Source organism: Barbus barbus, assembly GCF_936440315.1.
Source record: "Barbus barbus genome assembly, chromosome: 24".
NCBI classification, from domain to species: domain Eukaryota; kingdom Metazoa; phylum Chordata; class Actinopteri; order Cypriniformes; family Cyprinidae; genus Barbus; species Barbus barbus.
The window spans coordinates 12,033,084-12,054,502 of record NC_136752.1 but is presented as its reverse complement, the minus strand read 5'-3'; the positions used below and the strand labels follow the sequence as shown (position 1 = coordinate 12,054,502).

The 21,419-nt window shown below is 37.8% G+C and overlaps 1 protein-coding gene across 1 annotated transcript; it reads left to right on the top strand.

Annotated features, from left to right (window-relative positions):
- Positions 1 to 19,853: 19,853 nt before the first annotated feature.
- LOC306843851 (complement C1q-like protein 3) lies at positions 19,854 to 21,362 on the top strand. The gene is made up of 2 exons (XM_079375541.1): positions 19,854 to 20,330; positions 21,069 to 21,362. The coding sequence occupies exons 1-2, from the start codon at positions 19,872 to 19,874 to the stop codon at positions 21,246 to 21,248; spliced, it is 639 nt and encodes a 212-aa protein (XP_079231667.1). The 5' UTR covers positions 19,854 to 19,871; the 3' UTR covers positions 21,249 to 21,362.
- Positions 21,363 to 21,419: the final 57 nt, after the last annotated feature.

Sequence of the window (21,419 nt, the reverse complement as noted above, 5' to 3'; positions counted from 1 at the left end):
TCCTCTCTTTCTATTAATCTGACTCTTTATTCTCTGTGGCAGTGTATGCATCTGTGTGTGCCAGGAGCTCTATAATACCTGGAGAAAGGTATCTGTTAGCATTCCCATTCTTCTCAATGGCACATGCTCAGCTGGCGCAGAACTTCCCATAAATGTGATTTGAAGTCTACCATTTTTGCTCATATGCACTTTGTTCTGCTGGCAATTTTCTTAGAACCAATCGTTTCAACCTACTGTTAATTCCATGACATCATGACAATGCTGATGGCAACACCATACAATGTTTTGAAATTTTAGCAATAGCCTATATATAGGTGATTCTGGTTCTAAAATGTCATCTGATCCTCATCAAAGTCACTAGTATTCAAAATGTGTACACCCTCCAGTTCTTAATGCATTGTGTTTCTTTCTTGAGCATCAGTGAATGTCTTCAGCCGTTGTCCTCAGTGTGAAAAGATGGATCTCAAAATCATACTGTTATAAGTGGTTCAAATATGCAGAATATGCTGAAAAATCAAGGATTTTTCTGAAATAAATAGGACTCATAAACAACTCATCACAAAACAAACACAAACAGATGTGGATCATCCAGGTAACAACAATAAGATAGTTACTTACTTTTACACAACTCTGTGAATGTTAAATATGATGTAAGATATAAAATATTATAATTATTTGTTGTTACAATGTGACTTTGATGAAGATTAATTACATTTTATGACTAATTACAGTAATGCAGAAAACCAACCAATTCCAATGGGTTCACATACTTTTTCTTGGCACTATATGTGTAGTTGTTATCCTATCCTTTTGAGAAACTTAAATGATCTCAAATAATAGTGAAATGGGATCTTGCAATAGAGATGTTTATAACATAGAGATGCATACATTTCTGCATGATGGAACACATCGCAACTCGACTTGTGTCAAGTTTAGACCAAGCAGCAGAAATCAATAACTCGACTGACGGCTTCTACACTCCAAGACAGATGACAAATAACTGACTTTGTTCTGTAGTTTTCTGGTGCAATCTATATGCAATTTGTTCACAGAATAGAAATTACATGGATTTGGAGACACACATATATTTATAGGCTGTAAATAGAGATCTAAGACGATTTTGCTCTTCTCAGAGCAATTTAGCTGTTTCAGTCCAGCTATTATTTATATGTAAGATCAATATCATATTGTAATGCAGATACAGATTCTTGCATGGCCACACTGCATATGCATACTGTAAGTCATAATAATAAGAACATTTTTCCGTATCATAAGATATAAAGTCTTTACTGTGAAAAAAAATTCTCAATATGAGATCCTAGTCTACATCATGACAAAGTTTCTCTATTGTGAAGCCATTGTTATCAGAATGTTTCTCAATATTTTGAGATACTGCAAGAATATTTCTCAATATTGAGACAGTCATAATGAAAAGTTATTTTCATTATACAATATTATTCGATACTACAAGAAAGTTTCTCATTATGATCAGATTACTTGGTGATAATTAAAAGAAAGTTCCTCGAAATTATGAGAATAATAATCTACATAAAACAAAGATTATTGGGGGACATTTACATTTTCTACTTCAAAATTTCACATTTAATTCAATGTGATACTTTCTGTTTCTTTAAAAATGTGAAATCTACTAGCAACTGAAAAATTGTTTGAAAATGTACAGCATAGTTTTCAGTTTTCAGTTTCTGTTCATCTAAAACGTAAGTGTTCATTATTTCACAGACATAAATCAGATGAATGGCCACAAACTTTGCCATTCTTTCCCCAGTGTACACTTTCAAGTGTATATGAGCTTGTGGACATTTTCTTTAGTTACAAAACCTCGGTCATTGTGTGTGTGTGTGTATGTGTGTTTCGTTTGACTAATTAATCTCACATTGTGTTAATTTGTGTGGGCTCTCTCTGACTTTGCTACACTGAGAGAGGTAGTGGCCTCAGCATCAGCACGGCTGCTATCAGACACATAATGGATGTAGTGCTGTGCTAATGGGAGAAAATATTGCCTGGAATAATTCATTTGCAAAAATTTAATTGCTATATTAAGGGTGCATGGTCCCCGCCGGCAAGTGCACTGGCCCTGATAAGAGATTTTTCATTAAGTTCACTTGTTTACACTGCAATCAATTTAGTCAGCCTATTGTCATGTGGGTGTGGGAATGGAAAGAAGCTGCTGCAATCACTATTATGGACTTTGCTTATTGGACTCACAAGTTGTGGAAAGATAAAGTATTTTTTACACGTAGACCCTGGATCTGGGGAAGTGTCTATCCATGCATGTGTGCTTGCTGGTTATTGTGGTCTGTTTTTCGATGAAGAGATTTCATGGTGTATTTGGTATTGTGTGTGCACCCTGTAGGATCCATTCAGAGAATACAAGCCAAAATGCTTTAGTTTGTCTTCATTTAATCTCCCTCATGTTGTTGCAAACGTAAATGAGTTTTTTCTTCTGTGGAACATGTGAAGGTGAAGTTTAGCACAATGTTCATGCCACTTTTTTCATACAGTGTAACAATACATTCATCTCATGATTCTGATCTCATGACACAATTTACAAAACACTGAACAATGCAAATATAGAGTTAAATAAAGTGCTTTTAAAATGATTATTTCTAACATGTATGGTAAACAGTTAACAAAATGTACATTTCACTAAGATGCTAAAATTGATTTAAAGAATGCATATGAGTGCATTGTGTTCCTGACTACATACATTTAAAAAGTTATAAATACTCCAATTTATTTTTATTGTTTTAATAATTAATAAATACGGAATCTCAAAAAGCGTGCCTTTGTAACGGTTCTCTGCTTAAAGGAAATGCAGGAAGCCAGGAGTAACTGAAAGGTTCTTTTAATAAAGACGTGAACTGAAACCAAGGATAAACTTCAGCAAACAAAGAATCTTCACTCTCCAATTAAGGTAGCGTTAGGGTGACTGGACAAGGACTAGAGAGAAACAGAGGACTTATAAAGGAACCAACCAAACAAGGAAACGAGATAATTGATTACACACAGGTGATGAAAATGAACATGATTAACTAATGACAGGAAACTAGAACAGGAACTACCAAATAAGGTCAAAACAGAACTGAAAGGAAACTAAACCGTGACAGCCTTCTGTGTGTACCATATTTGATTCTAAATTAAATGTCTATAACTTTAACTTTAAACCATACACAATTCCTGTAGTCGCTATCCATGATACCTATTGTTTTTTTTATTACATGATATATTGTATAATGAAAGTGAATGACAATAGGCTGCCTAAAAAGGTTTGAAAATGACAAAAACATGAAAAAAAAAATGTATTCATCTTGCACTTGGAAAAAAGAAAAAGAAAATAATTACATTTATTACTTATATAAGTTTTAGAAAAACATAAGAGTTTATTTCTGCAGAGGGGGGCAGTACAAAGATACAAATGTGATTTTTTTGTATATATTTTTGTTGATTATGGGGTTTTTCATTGTTATTTTATTAAATTCTCACCTTCGATAATTAATAGATTGTTTGTTTATTATCATTATCCCCCATATGTTGAACAAGGACAAAACATTTTCACAGCACATTTTTTCACCATGATAAATTACAGTATCATTGTAACATTTGAGTGAATTTTGTTAATTATTTATTTGATGGCACCAGCAATTGAGCTCCACCTGATGATCATGTCCTCCAGCATTATTTGAGATGATCTAAAGAGCATCTTGTGCACCAATGTAAGCAAAAACATATGATTCTCTATACAAAGAGTCATAAATGTGCTTATTTGATTAGTAAGCAAGAAAAAAAGACATAATTACATTACATAACGTTTCTTTTTTTGATTTTTGATTTTTTTTTTGCATAAGACTTTACTTTCAAGTTTAAATTACATGTCTGAATCCCATATTTCTGTGGTCAGACTTTTTTACCTCGGAGTGTATGTGATTGTGATTGTATAGGGTCCTTCTGATGAAGGCTAGATGTGCCCTATCAATTTAAATGTTTGACATTTTTCTCACACTGATTTTCCAAGCGATGAAACTTGCTCATCTGCTGATTTGCTCTCTCTGCCATTTGTCTCGCAGAGACCATAATGTTGAACTCTATCAGACTCTGGGAAAAAAAGGGACAGATTGCAATGATTTAACATTTAAGTGCACATGTATAGACTGACGCACTGTTTCCAAAGTAGACCTAACCTGTGCTGTTTCCAACTGAACCTCCAGGTTTAAGCCTGGTGGTTAAATATGCTGTTAAGTGTGTGAAGTGTATTTTCTGAGATGTGTCCCTGAAGGCCTGTCTACTGTTGTCCTAGTGCCAGTGTTTACAGGAATGAAGTGGAGCTCATCTCTGTGTGTATGTGTGAGCTTATGTGTGAGGATGAAAATGTAATATTTATTTAACCAATTTTAACTTTTTTTTTAAGATATACAGGTTCAACTAAATTTACTAAGACAGTTTTATGTAATTTAAGTTGAATTAACATCTATCACCCAATTTGAGCTTGCAACTGAACTTGAACTGAACTAAGTTGAAATAGGTGGAAAAAAATTTACAGTTTAGTTTAAGCATACTGTAACTTAATGCTTTACTATAGCAATTTAAGTAGTTCATTTAGACAGCATATATTCACAAAATAAGTGCAATACTGAAGTTTATATCTTCACAGACAATAAAATGAAGAGGTGAACTTTATTTAAATTAAGTTTCATTTAATATTGTGCATATGACATTACAGTAACAATGCAAAGTAATATTAATAATATACTATATATCTATATAGATACGTGTGTGTGTGTGTGTGTGTGTGTGTGTGTGCACACGTGAGAGGACACAAATTTGTATAATGACAAGGGTATGTATGACATACAAGTGCCCTCCAAAAGTATTTGAACAGTAAAGACAAAATTGGTCTGTTGGCTGTGGAGTCAAGACATTTACAAATATGATTAAAAGATGAATATGAGACAAAACTACAGAATGTCACATTTTATTATTGGGTGATTCAACACATAGATTTTTTACCAGCTAAGAAGATCAGCACTTTTAGAGTTTCATCCCCCTATCTGATGTGAACATAAGTATTGGAACAGTTGCCTCACAGGTCTTTCTAAGTGATCAGCTGTGTCCTGTTGCATTAATTCTTCAGATATTAAAAGCAGGGAATGTGTCGTATCAGTTATATCCATTACTTCTGCATTCTGAATCTTGCATTCGATGATGACACACACAAACCAGGATGAAGACGATGGATCTGACTTTGAGAGAAAAGCAAGCACTTTGGCTGCTAAAAGAAAAGAGGAAGTCAATTAGAGCTGTAGCAAAAATAAAGGGCATGGAGAAATCAAGAGTTTGGTAACCACCAGCGACACTAGCAACCAACAACGACCTGATCGGCTGAGAAAACAACAGTAGTTGATGACAGACAAATCATAAAAGCTTTGAAAATGAACCCTAAAAGACGTGTCTGTGAAATCACCAACAACTTCCAGAAAGCTGGGGTGATGCTCTGACAATCTACTGTCCTCAGGAGACTTTGACACAGAATTACAGATGCTACACAGCAAGATACAAACCACCAACCAGCACCAAAAATAAAAAGGCAAGATTAGAGTTTGCAAAAAAGCACAAAGGTGAGCCAGAAGAGTTTTGGAACTGTGTTTATGGACCAATGAGACAAAGATGAATCTTTATCTAAGTAATGGGAAAGCAAAAATGTGGAGAATAAAAGGGAACTGCAAATGATCCCAAGCATACAGCCTCATCTGTAAAGCATAGTGGAGGTGGTGTCATGGCATGGGCATGCATGGCTGCCTCTGGAATAGTCCCTCTCAACTTTATTGATGACTTAATGTATGATGACAGTAGCAGAATTAATTTGGAAGGGTACAAAACCATCTTGCCTACCAATATTCAAGAAAATGCCACCAGATTCATTGGGAAGTGCTTCATATTGCATCAGAACAATGACCCAAAACACCCTGCCAATTCAGTCAAGGAATTTATAAGGGCAAAGAAATGAAAAGTCTTTTTTTGTCCAAGTCAATCTCCAGATTTAAATCCAATTGAACATGAATTTCCCCAGCTGAAGAGAAGAGTAAAGCCAGAAACTCCCCAAAATAAGCAACAATTGGGATTGGCTGCATTAAAAGCTGGGAAAAGTCTTTCAAAGAATGAGACCAAGAGTCTGGTGATGTCTATGGGTCACAGATTCATTGCTGTGATTGTGCGCAAGGGATCTGCAATTAAATAATAGGTTTTAATCTTTTATATCTGCCTTATGTTCAACTTATGCTCACATCAGTGAGTGGGATGAACTCTAAAAGTGTTGTTCTTTTTATTTGGTAAAACATGTATGTGTTGAAACGGCTAATAATAAAATGTGACATTGTGTAGTTTTGTCTCATATTCATATTTTAATCATATTTGCAAATGTCTTGACTCCACAGCCAACAGAACAAATTTGTCTTCACTGTTCCAATATTTATGGAGGGCACTGTAGGTATTACAAGGAGAAGGTGACTTTTCAGGACATTACCCCATGTCCCCACTTTTCAAAACGCTTATAAATCACGCAGAATGGAGTGCATTGAAAATCTGACATAGCACAAAGTTTCCTGTAAGGGGTAGGTTTAGGTGTAGGGTTGTTTTAGGGCGATACAGTTTGTACAGTATAAAAACCATTACACCTATGGGATTTCCCCACTTTTCACAAAAACAAACATGTATGTGTGTGTTTGTGTGTGTGTGTGTGTGTGTGTGTGTGTGTGTGTTTTGATAGAAATTAATGCTTTTGACATGAAATATGGGATGAATTCTCCTGTACGCAGGAGGGAGTTTGAGGCGCACTGTCACTGGTTTAATTTTCTTAGTGACAGGAAACGGGCCAATAAATTTAGGAGCCAACTTATTACACACGGATCGGAGAGGAATGTTCTTGGTAGAAAGCCACACTTTTTGACCAATGACATAAACGGGAGGACTCGACCGGTGGCGATCAGCCTTAGCCTTGGTGCGCGCCCCCACCCGGAGGAGAGTCTCTCAAGATCTCGTCCAGGTACGGTGACACCTCTGGATGAAAGCGTGAGCAGAGGGGACTTCGATTTCGGATTCCATACTAGGAAAAATAGGTGGCCTAAACCTATGAACCTAAACTACATTCAAATGGCGAGAGTCCCGTGGACGACACCGTTAATGAGTTATGTGTGTACTCAACCCATGATAGTTGCTGACACCAGGAAGTGAGGGACCAAACATCGCAACACCCTCAAGAGATCCTGGTTGGCCCGCTCAGTTTGACCATTGGTCTGAGGGTGAAAATTTGCCAGTAAAAATTTGCGAGGAGAGGAGAAACCTCTGCAGGGCCTTGCGGGAATCAGGGGTTGTCCAATCTACCACAGTCTTAACCTTGTCAGGATCCATGGGAACCCCCTCAGGCAACACGATGAAACCCAAAAAAGGAACCGACTGTGCATGGAACGCGCATTTCTCCGCCTTGACAAAAAGCCCATTCTTTAACAGCCTCAGGAGTACTCGCCTGACGTGTTGAACGTGTTCATGGAGAGAAGAAGAAATCATCCAATGTCATCCAGGTAGACATATATGAATTGATCGACCATATCTCTCGTCATTGACAAGTGCCTGGAAGACCGCAGGGGAGTTAGAAAGCCCAAACGGCATAACCAAATATTCAAAGTGCCCTCTGGGGGTATTAAACGCAGTCTTCCACTCATCCCCCTCTCTTATGCGGGCCAAATGATAGGCGTTTCTTAAATCTAATTTGGTGAAGACGGATGCTCCCTGCAACCTCTCGAACGCTGAAGACATCAACGGCAAAGGATAAGTATTCTTTACCGTGATGTTGTTCAAGCCTCGGTAGTCAATACAAGGTCGCAGAAAGCCATCCTTCTTCGCGACGAAAAAAAATCCTGCCCCCGCAGGAGAAGAAGAGGGGCGGATGATGCCGGTTGCCAGAGAATCAGAAATATATTTCTCCATGGCCTCCCTCTCTGGAAAAGAAAGCTAGTATAATCTGCCCTTAGGCGGAGACATACCTGGCACTAAATCTATAGCACAGTCTTAGGGACGATGAGGAGGGGAGAAGCAGCCCTGGACTTACTGAACACACGAGATACTCCTTGGGCACGTTTGACAGGTTCACGGTCTCATCCTGCAACGAAGAACAAGAAACAGAAAAACCAGCAGACACAAAACAAGAGGCATAGCAGGTCTCACTCCACTCAGAGACGGTGTTGCGACCCCAATCCACCCGAGGAATGTGTTGAGTGAGCCAAGGGTGACCTAACACCACCGGAGCCAGTGACGATTTGGTGACGAGAAATGTGATAGTCTCTGAGTGATTGCCTGAAGTGATGAGGGTGATGGGTACCGTGGAGAGGCTGATCTCGGGAAGTGATTGTCCGTTTAAGGCACTGATCGAGATCTTGTGACGGAGTGAAACCATAGGAATGTGAAGCAGACGTGTCAGGAAAACATCCAACAAGTTACCCTCGGCCCCGGAGTCTAACAGCGCAGTACAGTCGTGCCTTCCGGCCGCCCATTGCATCCTCACTGGGAGGAGGGTGGTAGACGAGGCTTTAGTTAGGGACACTCCACCCGACAGTAACCTCAGACCTACTGTCGGGCTTGATCTTTTACTGGGCAGTTCGTCAGGAAATGGCCAGCCGCTCCGCAGTATAGACACAAACCCCTGATCCTCCGGCGGTCTCTCTCCTCCCGGGAGAGTCGAGCTCTACCCGCCTGCAAGGGTTCGCCATATGGCAAGTAGCTGACCGTATCGACCGTGTCGAGGGAAGGATATTCTGGTGTAAACTTCCGTCGACCTCGCAAATCGCGTTGCTGAAGACGCGCATCCACGCGTAAGTCCACAAGCTCGTCCAACCTAGTGGGTAGTTCCACTGTGTAAATCTCCCATTGAATACGGTCAGCCAGCCCATGTAGGAACATATCCCACTGCGCCTTATCATTCCAACCTCTCTCCGCCACCAGGGTCCAGAACTGAATGGAATAGTCAAAAACGGATCGCTCCCCCTGGTGGAGATCGGCTAGCATGCGCACCGCCTCACGCCCGACCAGCGCACGATCAAAAACCCTCCTCATCTCTTCGGAAAGTGAGCGGAACGAGGAACAACATGGATGGCAATTCTCCCACACCGCCGTTCCCCACAATGCTGCCTTCCCCGACAGCAACGTCAGCACTAAGGCCACCTTCGATGCCTCTGTGGCGAAAGTCTGTGGCTGGAGGGAAAAAAACAGAGAACATTTAGTCAGGAACGCTCTACAGAGGTTAGTGTCTCCGGCGTACACCTAGATTCGTGCTGAGTGTTGTGGTTCACGGGAACTGGGAGAGGCGGTGGTGGGGGTGGCGCAGTAGGTGATCTTAACAGTTGCACCTGGTTGGTGAGCTCGGACACCTGCGTTACTAACACCTGCAAGGCTCATCCGGTGTTCAACATGTTCTCTTCCTGTTGATCCATACGCGTGCTGTTATTAGTTAACAGTTCCCGAAAACTGAAAGCTTCCGCTGAATCCATCAGGTGGTCAGATCCTTCTGTCATAAATAAAGACTGGAGGATTCAAGCTGCGGAAACAAAAGCGATTTATTGACAACACATCAGGATCATACAAAAGTCAGGGAAGTAGCTCGTGCACCGCGTCAGCTTCGCCGGTAATGCAGGAATGCAAAGGGCGGCCAAGTCTCCGGTAACGGAGTCCAGGAGACGACGGAGATCAGGAGCCGAAGAACAAGGAAGCAGGAACGGACGGAAATCACTGACTAGGACACGGCAGGCAATCCAAGGATCTGACAACAAAGGACAGCGGGAAAGCGTCTAATATAGCGCTTTAAATGATCCACAGCTGGAGCGAATCAGCCTCAATCAGCCACACCCACACGCACACACACACACACAAACAGAGCGATGATGACACCGTGAGCCCATAAACCATGACACATAGACTTGTAAAAATGTCATTTTTAACTTATTTTATTCATCAAGGAATCTTAGGGGAAAATATCTTGATTTCCACTAAAATATGAAACAGCACTCTTTTTTAACACTGATAATAAGAAATATTTCTTAAGCACTAAATCAGAATATTAAAATTATTTCTGAAAGATCATGTGACATGGAAGACTGTAGAAAAGGCTGCTGAAAATTCAGCTTTGACATCACAACAATATATTCAAATATATTCAAATGTATTTTTGATTAAATAAATGCAGCCTTGGTGAGCATAAGAGACACACAGCATATAGAGCTTCTATAGTAAATGAGTATTCCAGCACATGACCTTGTTGCCAGCACTCACAGGCACAGACTGAAGCTGGTCTTTTTCTCTGTCTGTTTCTGTTTCTGACTGTGGATTCTTGCCATGGAGTGTCATTGTGAAAACACACATTCAAGTAAACAGATTCTGTGCTGTGACTTCAAGCACTTGCATGCTCTCACTCTCGCTGTCACACACACAAACAAAAGAACAGCCAGTGAGAGTAATAAACTCCCTGAGTTTCTCAAGCAGCGGGAAAGCATCTGATGTACAACGATGGTGTGTGAACACCCAGCAGTCCGGGTGCTGCCAACTGCCTTTCTCCATCCTAATATTGCATGCAGAGATCATCCCATGAACTTGACAGAGCATCAGAGGAAGCCCTTACCGTACCTTGGTTTCAAACTGATGTCACATTGATTGATATCACTTAATAACATATTCGGCCCTATTGATTTTAATAAATGGCTGTGCTTAAACAGACATCTTAGGCAGAGAGTCATCACAGCTTTTGTAATGTGCGTACTCGATCAAACAATGGTGAAAGAGCGAGGCAGATGCATGTTGTGTATGAGATTGATGTGTGTGTGAGGATGAAGTCGTGTTATTCCTGTTATTTTATCTTTCTGAAAACGGTAACCTTTAAAAATGAATTTTTGTGTTGTCATTTAGTATTTTAAAAGGTTTAAAAGATTGGAGTGTCTGTTTACACTAAGTGCGAATAGCCCATTTTGTTGGCAAAGGCTATTTACACTAACTCCACCCACTAACGTGTGATTGGGTTAGTCAACAATAAAAAAAGAAGTTACTTCAACATCAGTTTCAGTGGCGTAGATGGTAAGGCGCATGCTTTTGACACGAGTTCGAGCCCACCTTTTGCCAAACATTTTTTTCTCCCTTTTCAAATCTCATATCGCATCAGAAAGGCATTTATTTTCAATAAAAATGAAGGAAATAATCAAAAAGTTGAAAATAAATTATCGGGTAGGGTTAGGGTAGTTGTAGGGAGGGCTTTATTGGCCCAATAAGGTGGCATCCATTTAATAAATTTGAATTAAAATTATAATTTACACTCAATAAGTTATTATTGCGTACTGTTTTATAATGTACTACAATACTGAGGTGCAGATAATTGCCACTATTTGCAATAAGTAGTATAAATAGCAGAAAATCGTGCTATTTTAACATAGTGTAAATAGAATCTATAGCTATTTGCACTTAGTGTAAATAGCATATCGTTAAAAAATACTGCTATTTTCACTTGGTGTAAATAGAATCCATTGCTATTTGCACTTAGTGTAAATAGCATCTGTCACAAAAATAAATATGCTATTTGCACTTGGTGTAAATAGCATCTATTGTGCACTTAGTGCAAATAGCCGCTGCCTTAAAAGATATGCTTTAATCAGACTTGTTTTTGTATTGTGTTTTGTTTTGTTTTGTTTTGTTTGTAACACTTTATTTTAGGGTCTCTTAACTAGTTGCTTATTGACATGCATATTACTAGAATATTAGCCATTTATTAATAGTAATTAAGCACATATCAATGCCTTATTCTACATCCCTAATCCTTCCCAATACCTAATCTTAACAACAGCCTTACTAACTATTAATAAGCAGAAAATTAGGAATTTATTGAGGGAAAAGTCATAGTTAATAGTGAATAAGTGTTCCCTATTCTAAAGTGTTACCGTTTTGTTTAATTCAAAATAATAGGGAAACAGGGAAAACATAGCATGTTTATAAATTAAAATATAATTTGTGTGTAAAAAAGGTTTTTGTTTTTGTTTTGTATTGTTTTGCTCAAAATAATAGGAAAATAACAGAATTCAAAACAGGAAAAACATAGCATTTTTATTAATTAAAATGTTATTTAATTTGTGTGTTAAAAAGGTTTTTGTTTTTGTGTTTTGTTTTGTTCAAAATAATAGGGAAATAAAAGAATTCAAAACAGGAAAAACATAGCATTTTATTAATTAAAATTTTATTTAATTTGTGTGTGTAAAAAAAGGTTTTTGTTTTTGTTTTGTTCATAATAATAGGAAAATAACAGAATTCCAAACAGGAAAAACATAGTATTTTTATTAATTAAAATATAATTTAATTTGTGTGTGTAAAAAAAGTTATTTGTTTTGTTTTGTTAAAAAATAATAGGAAAATAACAGAATTCCAAACAGGAAAAACATAGCATTTTTATTAAATTAAAATATTATTATTATTTTTTTTTTTTTAAATGAATTTAATTCCTGACAGGGAAAATTAAATAAAACATTTAATAGGATTATAACCAGAATGGAAAGAATATCTACAGTTAGCCATTGGTCTGTAATGAATTTAGAGTCATTTTACATAAGTATGTTGATTTGAAACGAATGATGTATTTTTAACCATCTTCTGAAATGTTAATGTCAAACAGATTTCTGTAATTTCATTTTAGAACAGGTTGAAATGTTTTAAGTTGAGACAAACCAATTAAACAGTACATCACAGGTTTTATTATATCCACAAATCCATATACTTACACATAAAATTATCATTAAAAATTGTTAAGTTGTTATAAAAGAAAGTTAAGTAATATGAATTCCATATTTTAAATGTGTATGCTTAATATTTTATCCAATATATAAAGCAGCGGATGACGCACATTCTGTGAAGAATGGTTTGTTTTTGGATTTCATCATTGGTGCTACATCAACCTCATTTACAATCAAATAAATAGTCTATAGCACCTATTTGAGAAAATATATCATACAACAGATATCTGATCTGTTTTTCACAGCAGTCCCTGCATTTTGACAAAAAGTGCATGAAGGAACAACAGTGCCATCAGGTGGTCATCCAAGGCACAACACCTGTATCCAAAACACACAATTGGTACTTGACATCATAACTGAAAACAGGGCCATTGCCTTAAGAAAAAAAAAAAAGCAGCTTTTTTTTTTATTTAAAAAAAAAAAAAAAAAAAAATGGTGTGTGGCCAATTATGGTGACCCATACTCAGAATTTGTGCTCTGCATTTAACCCATCCAAGTGTACACACAGTAGTGAACGTACACCCGGAGCAGTGGGCAGCCGTTGCTGCAGCGCCCGGGGAGCAGTTGGGGGTTCAGTGCCTTGCTCAAGGGTCTCACCTCAGTCGTGGTATTGAGGGTGAAGAGAGTGTTGGTAATTCACTCCCCCACTTACAATCCCTGCCGGACCTGAGACTCGAACCCACGACCTTCAAGTCCAACTCTTTATCCACTAGGCCACAACTGCCCTATATTTGCCCTTTTATGTAGTCAGAAGCCATCAGTGTACAAGTGTTTTAAAGCACCCTAATACACAGATCTGGTGAAATCATGTAACAAATACTTTTAAAATAAGACCTGTATAGTATATTGCCATATATATAACTCCAAAGCCCTATACAGTGAAAAAATGGTTTTAATTTTAAGGTGCTGCACTGAAAAACCTTAATAGAGTACAACATGCCTGTTTTCCTCAAGGTACATCAAACAATATCCTTGTTATTTATTTATTTATTTATTTTGTTCACAGTGGCAACGGAAATCTTTTATTAAAAATACAAATGTTTGTGTCTACATTTAAAGAAAATTTAAAAATGTATCATCATTATCATCATCATCATAATATACTGTAGCTGTTCACAGTGACAAACATATGAACAGAAAAACATAGCATTTCTAAAAAATATAATTAATTCAAATGATAACAGAAAATATAAAAAATATTATCTAATTCAGAATATTAACAAAAAACATAATAGCATATCAATGATACTAAAATAAAATATAACATACTATGGTGCTTTGTTAGTTTACTTGTTTGTACTCAAAAGCAAACCTAGTGAACTCCATAGTGTAATGTTCAATGAGATTTTAGAGTCTCAGGTGCAAATAAAGCATTATGAAGGACTGCACAATATATAGAACAAGATATAAGCTTATAAACACTTTCTTTACACCTGAGACTCCAAAATCTTGTTAAACATTTGCATTTATCCAAAGCTTGTAGCCTACAGCAGTAGTGGCCTGCAGGCTGCAGCAGACTGTTCAAACTAGCAGAGCGATAATGTGATCTTCATCTGCTGATGACTCCGTACAGCTCGCACCAGCCTCCCTCGCTCCCTTTAATGCAGAAAAACATCTCTCACAGTCTCAAAGCAATAAAGATGTCTGGTAACATTTCTGTTTTAACACATCGCCGCTATGAAGACTCTTTAGACATTAGGGGCGGAAATAGCACATTAAATAAGGGTTTCATCGATTGCATTATTTTTATTATGGACTGCAAAAAAGATCTTCTTTCGAGAATCAAATGCTAGTTAGCTGCCATCCCACACGGCTTTATTCCCAGTGTCTGCGTAAATCATCTCAATGAAGCAGATATTTCTTTGGCATGACCAGCAGCCATTGGAGACGTTTTTGAATGTTTGCACATGGCAGTAAAAAGAAAATGATGTGTCTCGCTGTGCTAAGGGTGGATGGAGAGGAACATGATTAAATCAGATTTATAGACAAATCCAGCCGTCCCACTGAGGGATTTGAAAGCGTCCTGCTGAGAGGACATTTACAGGACCATTTTAACTGGATATGTCCGTACTCTCGTGCCAAATTGAGGTGCAATTCGGTCGAGGTACAAAATGGCAAAATTCAAGTCAATTCTTCCACATGTACGGCACATACATACAGAGAATTGAAATTGCGTTACTCTCAGACCCTTGGTGCATACAGTTAACATTTAAGACACTGACAGTAGACGTTCAAATACAGATAAATACAGTTTAAACATAAGTACATACAACTATACAGATATACAAATGAGGACATTGTAGAAAAATAAAGAAAGAGATAGATAAAGTGGCATAAGGCACATGGCAGATAGAGTACAAACCAGTTAAATAAAACAAAACTGTGCAGATATACGTGTATATGTATAGACTGTATATATATATATATATATATATATATATATATATATATATATATAGTGCAAGAGGAGCTTATCAGTCTGAGGGGGGGGGGTCATAGTATCAGTGTTCAGTGTTGCATGGGGTAAAAGAAGGGAGGGGGGTCAGGGACGGGAGGGAGTTCAGCTTCCTGACAGCCTGATGTATGAAGCTGTCCTTCAGTCTGCTGGTCCTCGTCTGGAGACTCCGCAGTCTCCTCCCTGATGGCAGCAGACTGAAGAAGCTGTGTGTCGGGTGGGTGGGATCACTTGCAATGCGGAGGGCTTTGCGGGTGAGATGGGTGCTGTAAATGTCCTGGAGGGAGGGGAGAGAGACACCAACGATCTTCTCAGCTGCTCTCACTATGCGTTGAAGTGAATTGCGGCAGGATGTGTTGCAAGCGCCATACCACACAGTGATGCAGCTAGTTAGGATGCTCTCGATGGTGCCTCTGTAGGTGCACATGATGGGGGCCGGGGCTCTGGCTCTTCTAAGTTTGCGGAGGAAGTAGAGACGCTGCTGTGCTTTCTTGGCCAGTGCTACAGTGTTGTTAGTCCAGGAGAGGTCCTCTGTGATGTGCACACCCAGGAACTTGGTGCTCCTCACTCTCTCCACAGTCTCACCGTTGATGGTCAGAGGGGCATGCTGAGTGTGTACTCTCCTGAAGTCAACAACAATCTCCTTCGTCTTCTCCACATTTAGAGAGAGATTGTTGTCACTGCACCACCCGGCCAGGCAGCTCACCTCGCTCCTGTAGTTTGTCTCATCTCTGTTGCTAATGAGACCCACCACAGACGTGTCATCCGCAAACTTAATGAAAAGGTTGGAGTTGTGTGACGGTGTCACGGTGCACACACGAGGGAGGACACAGGAACACGCATACGAGGATATAACTTTAAATAAAAGACTTTACTTAGGACATCAAGACATGTCAGGACAAGGCAAGGCTGACACAGACAGGAACACCGGGGAGTAACGAGTAGACCAGACGAAATGGCACTACACAGACAGGACTTAAATACCAGGGACAATTAACTCAAACACACACACCTGGAACAGAATAAACTACTAATCACATAACAAGCAGGAAAAAAAACAAATATGGGCATGAAAACACAGGGAGCACGTGGAAACACAAGACACACACAACAGAGGACTGACAGACGGTGTGCAGTCGTGGGTCAGCAGAGTGAAGAGGAGGGGGCTCAGCACACATCCTTGGGCGGCCCCAGTGTTCAGTGTGATGGTGCTGGATGTGTTAATGCCAACCCGTGTATTACACTCAGTTTTGTCAATTAAATTCAATCTGTCTGTACAATCGAAGTAAGTGGTGAACAAAACTGCACGGATACCAGCATACTTAAAATATCTTCTTTTCTTTAGAATAAAGTCATACAGGTTTGGAATGACATGAAGCTAATTGAGTAAACCATGAAACAATTTTCAAATTTATTATGAAGGAAAAGGTGCTGAAAATGTATTCACCCTCAGAGTTGTTTTTTTGTTTTTTTCGTTTTTTTATAGCATTAGATTTGGAGAAATTTAGCATTACGTCACTTGCTCACCAACTGATCCTCTGCAGTGAATGGGTGCCGTCAGAATGAGAGTCCAAACATCTGATAAAACATCACAAATAATAATACACAAATAATACATAAAATGGTCTTAATGATGGATTTATTTCTTACAAACATGCCGCTTTGCCTATAAGACCCAATATATCCATGATATGCGCATCTGATGCAAAGACGTTTTTATTAAACGTTGCAATAAATTCTGTGCAAAATGACTTTTTTAAACAGATTCCTTCCTTCTGCTTTCCATCTCCTGCCACATTCTCTCTGGATGTTTTAGTGAATGTTAAAAGTGCCTTCTTCAAGCTCTTAATGAGATCCTTTGGGAGTCTAAAATAGCGCAAAACTCTTCCTCACTAAAGATATATTTTGTTAAAGTGATTGTGTTTAATTCGTCATTCCTAAAGCACTCTTAACACAAACGGACTTTAATCAATGGCAATTAATTCAATCTTATGGGGAAATTCTGTTGAAAGAAAAATCAGAATCGTGGTGATTATATGGATACATAGCACTGGGTTTATTTAGTATTTATTCCATGTAGTAATTGTGAAAATATTTAAGGGTATGTTCTCTTATAGAGCCTTTCTTAGCTGTTTTGTCACACATAATGGCTCACAAAGAGAAGTTGCTTAAGCAGAAAGCATTAAGCAATACAGAACTGAAAACATGAGAGGGTTTTGGAAACGGAAATAGCCCTAACTGCCAGTGCATATAATTTAAAAGATATTGTTTTAAGAGAACATTTTAAATGTTTTTTCTACCCCAATTCATTTTTTTATTTATTTAGCAATATAGTATTATTTAAAACAATAAAAAAATCAACGTTCGAATGGGTTAAAAATAGATTTAATTCAAGATAAATAATTTAAGATCATCCAAAATTTAAGTTAATTGAAATTTAATATAATTCAAGATAAATATATTTTTCTAACACAATTTTGCTTCCCAAGGAGGGGGGGGGGGGGGGGGTTGAATGGTGGATTATTTATGTATGTATGTATTAATTTATTTATTTATTTGAAAGCAGAGCAAGGGTTTTGTGAAAGGAATTGTATTATTATTAATAACTTGAACTTGAACTTGAATTATTAATTCATAATATTTGTTGCCGTCAATGCATTCATATAAAATAATATTTTTCTTTATTGTAAACTTATATTATATTATATTACAATTATTATATTATATTTATTGACCCATTGGTGTATTTCTTAACTCATAAAGCAAAAGTTAGAGAATTTTGAATTTTAAAACTATTGAATTTTATATATATTGAAAATTGCAAACCTACTTAAAAAAAACTTTGCAACCAGTGAAATAATAATAATGATGATAATGATGATAATAATAATAATAATAATAATAATAATAATAATAATAATAATAATAATGCAAACATGATCCAAATAAGGTCAGGCATTTTAAAACTCTTAGTGGAAAATTAACACAACTTCACAACCCTAAACCTAACCCTAAGCTTTGTTCCTGAATGTTGCACAAAGGCAATATCCTAATTGCTAGTCCTTGTGAGGACACTTTTTTGGCCCCCATGAAGAAACAAGCTTATAAGTCATACAAAATATAGTGAATCCAGAAAGTTTCCTGCTGTGAGGGGTAGGTTTAGGTATACTGTAGGGTTAGGGTAAGGGGGTAGAAAATACAGTTTGTACAATAGAGAAGCCATTAAGCCTACGGAATGCCCCCATAAAATTTGGTAACCCAAGATGTGTGTTCGTGTTTGTGTTTGTGTGTGTGTGTGTGTGTGTGTGTGTGTGTGTGCATGTTTATGTGGTTTATGAGGACACAAATTTGTATAATGACATGGTTATGACAGAGGTATTACAATATGAAGGTGGTTTAGTTTAGGTGTAGGGTTGGTGTAGGGCAATAGCACACAGTTTTTTCAGTATAAAAACCATTACGCCTATGGAGAGTCCCCATAAACCACAAAAAACAACATGTGTGTGTGTGTGTGTGTGTGTGTGTGTGTGTGTGTGCGTGCGTGCGTGCGTGCCTGTGTGTGTGTGTGTGTGTGTGTGTGTGTGTGTGTGTGTAGTCAGGGTAACTGATGATGAGGCGAGTCAGACCTCTGGTGGCTGTGTGTGGGACTGCTGTTCATGAAGAGACACCCTGCAAGGTCTAAGGTACCTTTCATTCATAAACATAATCCATGCAGCTGTAATAGACATAGACATGACTGTGTTGGTTTATGTGTGTGTGGAGGTGTTTGAATATGTTTACTGTAGATCTTGACATTCAAGCTGACATTTGGGGAATTTTTATTTTCAGTGACATTTCCTAAAAGATGTGGTGGGGGTATATATTGTGAATCTGTGCGTATGAACCAGTCTGACACTTGTGAAACGGATGTAGCTAGCCAAAGCCATCCATATTTTTCTGCTTATAATGCAGAAACTTTAACATCTAACACTCATATAAAGGAATAGTTTAAATTTTACTGAAAATGTATCACCCTCAGGCCATCCAAGATCAGATTTTGAGAAATATAGCATTACATCCCTTGCTCACCAATGGATACTCTGCAGTGAATGGGTGCCATCAGAATGAGAGTCCAAACAGTTGATAAAAACATCACAATAATCCACACCACTCCAGTCCATCAATGCCTTATGAAGTGAAAAGCTGCATGTTTGTAAAATAAAAAATCCATCATAAATATTTTTATATATCTTTACTTGTGGATTGTTGCGATGCTTTTGTCAACTGGTTGGACACGCGTTCTGATGGCACCCATTCACATTATTTTAATATTGGTTCATCACTGGTAAAAATATAAGTTCAGTGGTCTTAACTTCTGACAGCATTTGTTGCACAACAACAGTTTTGTAAGACTCATAGGGAAGCTTAAGTTAGTTTTAAAGAAGCATAATATTAGTTTTTGCTGATTCTAAAAAAAAAATTCAGATGACAAACAATTTCTCAATTTCATCATGTGACCAGCTAACTCAACCAATCACAGCTTAAAATCTTCAAACTTCATACCATGCGCTTTACATTTGAGTCCCTTCATCTCTCTGAACTTGTACATCACCATGGCCAAGCACTGGATAGCGGTTCTCCTCGCACTTCTGTCTCTGACCAGAGAAGGCTTCTGTGAGACCCTCCCTGGCTCCTGCAGGATCGTGTGTGACCCCTCCTCAGATCGGTCTAAAGACCAGAGCAATGGTTTTGTCATCCCTCTCACCTCATCTGCAGCAGGACCTCCTGGTCCACCTGGACCTCCAGGTAAAGCAGGTCCTCCTGGCCCAGCCGGGCCCTCAGGTATAGGCTCGTCGAGTAAGGGAGGTGTTGCGTTCAGCGCTGCGCTGCAGGACTCCTTCAGCAAGAATGATGTGATAAAGTTTAACAATGTGATTACTAATCTGGGAGGAGGTTATGACTCCTCGACTGGGACTTTCACCTGTAAGACAGCGGGAGTGTACTACTTCATCTTTAGCATTGTGAAGACCAGCCAAAATGTACGAGTGGACTTGGTTCTTAATGACCAAACGGTGAGTTTACCTCCACATGAGGTTTTTTGCAGGGATTTTCAAACAAAGACATCTAAGTATGATAAAAATGTAAGCATTATAAAGTCTGCTCTATATTTTTATGCATAAAAAGACCCATTTCTAATTTAAGAATTATATATATAATTGTTTTTATTTACTTATTTATTTTACAAAGTGTTTTCTTCCTTGGTAAAATCAGCCATTTCCTACCGTAAATATATCAAAACTTAATTTTTGATTAGTAATATGCATTGCTAAGAACTTCATTTGGACAACTTTAAACTTTTTTTTTTTTTTTTTTTTTTTGCTCCCTTAGATTCCAAATATTCAAATTGTTGTAGCAAAACATTGTCCTATCCTAACAATATGTCCATACAACATCGAAAAGCTTATTTATTCAGCTTTCAGATTATGTATAAATCTCAGTTTAAAAAAAAAAATACTGGTTTTGTGGTCCAGGGTAAAAAATTGTTAGATTGAATATATTTAATAACATTTTAAATTAATTTGTTAAATTTGTAAGTCTTACAATTTCATTGATTTTATATAAATAAATAAGATTAAATTCAAATAAAAAAAAAAAGAAGAAAAGGAGAGAGAAAAAAAACAGCATCCTGAAAACTCCTGCTTTGTTGCTTTAATAAAACCTCTGCTACATAATAAAATATTAAGGACTCACATCTTTTGCAGCGTAATAAGTCTGATAAATCTGCTCAGTTCCACTGTTGTGTATTCTAGGTTGTGGCGAGTGCAGTGGCAGTGGATGTTCTTCATGCAGACACTGCAAGCAACAATGTAGTGGTGCAGCTTAAAGCTGGAGACCGGGTGTATGTTCAGCTGAACAACAGTGAAATAAGGCAGAGGGACTCACAAAGCCGCTTCAGTATCTTCTCTGGTTACCTGCTCTATGAGATCTGAGACCAACAGACAAACATGATTTCTTTCTGTTTTAACCTCTTTCTGTTAGTTTAAAGAGGCCTCTTTGCGTTTAGACTGTGGGTGTTTCCTTGAATAAAGAATGAATTCTCTGGCAATCTGCCTGACTGAGACTTTTCACTGAATATTGAATTAATTCTGTTTTCAAAGGCC

Bases quoted from the DNA above. Each gene is read 5' to 3' on its own strand.
- LOC306843851 (XM_079375541.1), top strand. From the start codon at position 19,872: ATGGCCAAGCACTGGATAGCGGTTCTCCTCGCACTTCTGTCTCTGACC. The intron at 20,331-21,068 runs GTGAGTTTACCT...TGTGTATTCTAG, and splicing joins TGGTTCTTAATGACCAAACG to GTTGTGGCGAGTGCAGTGGC.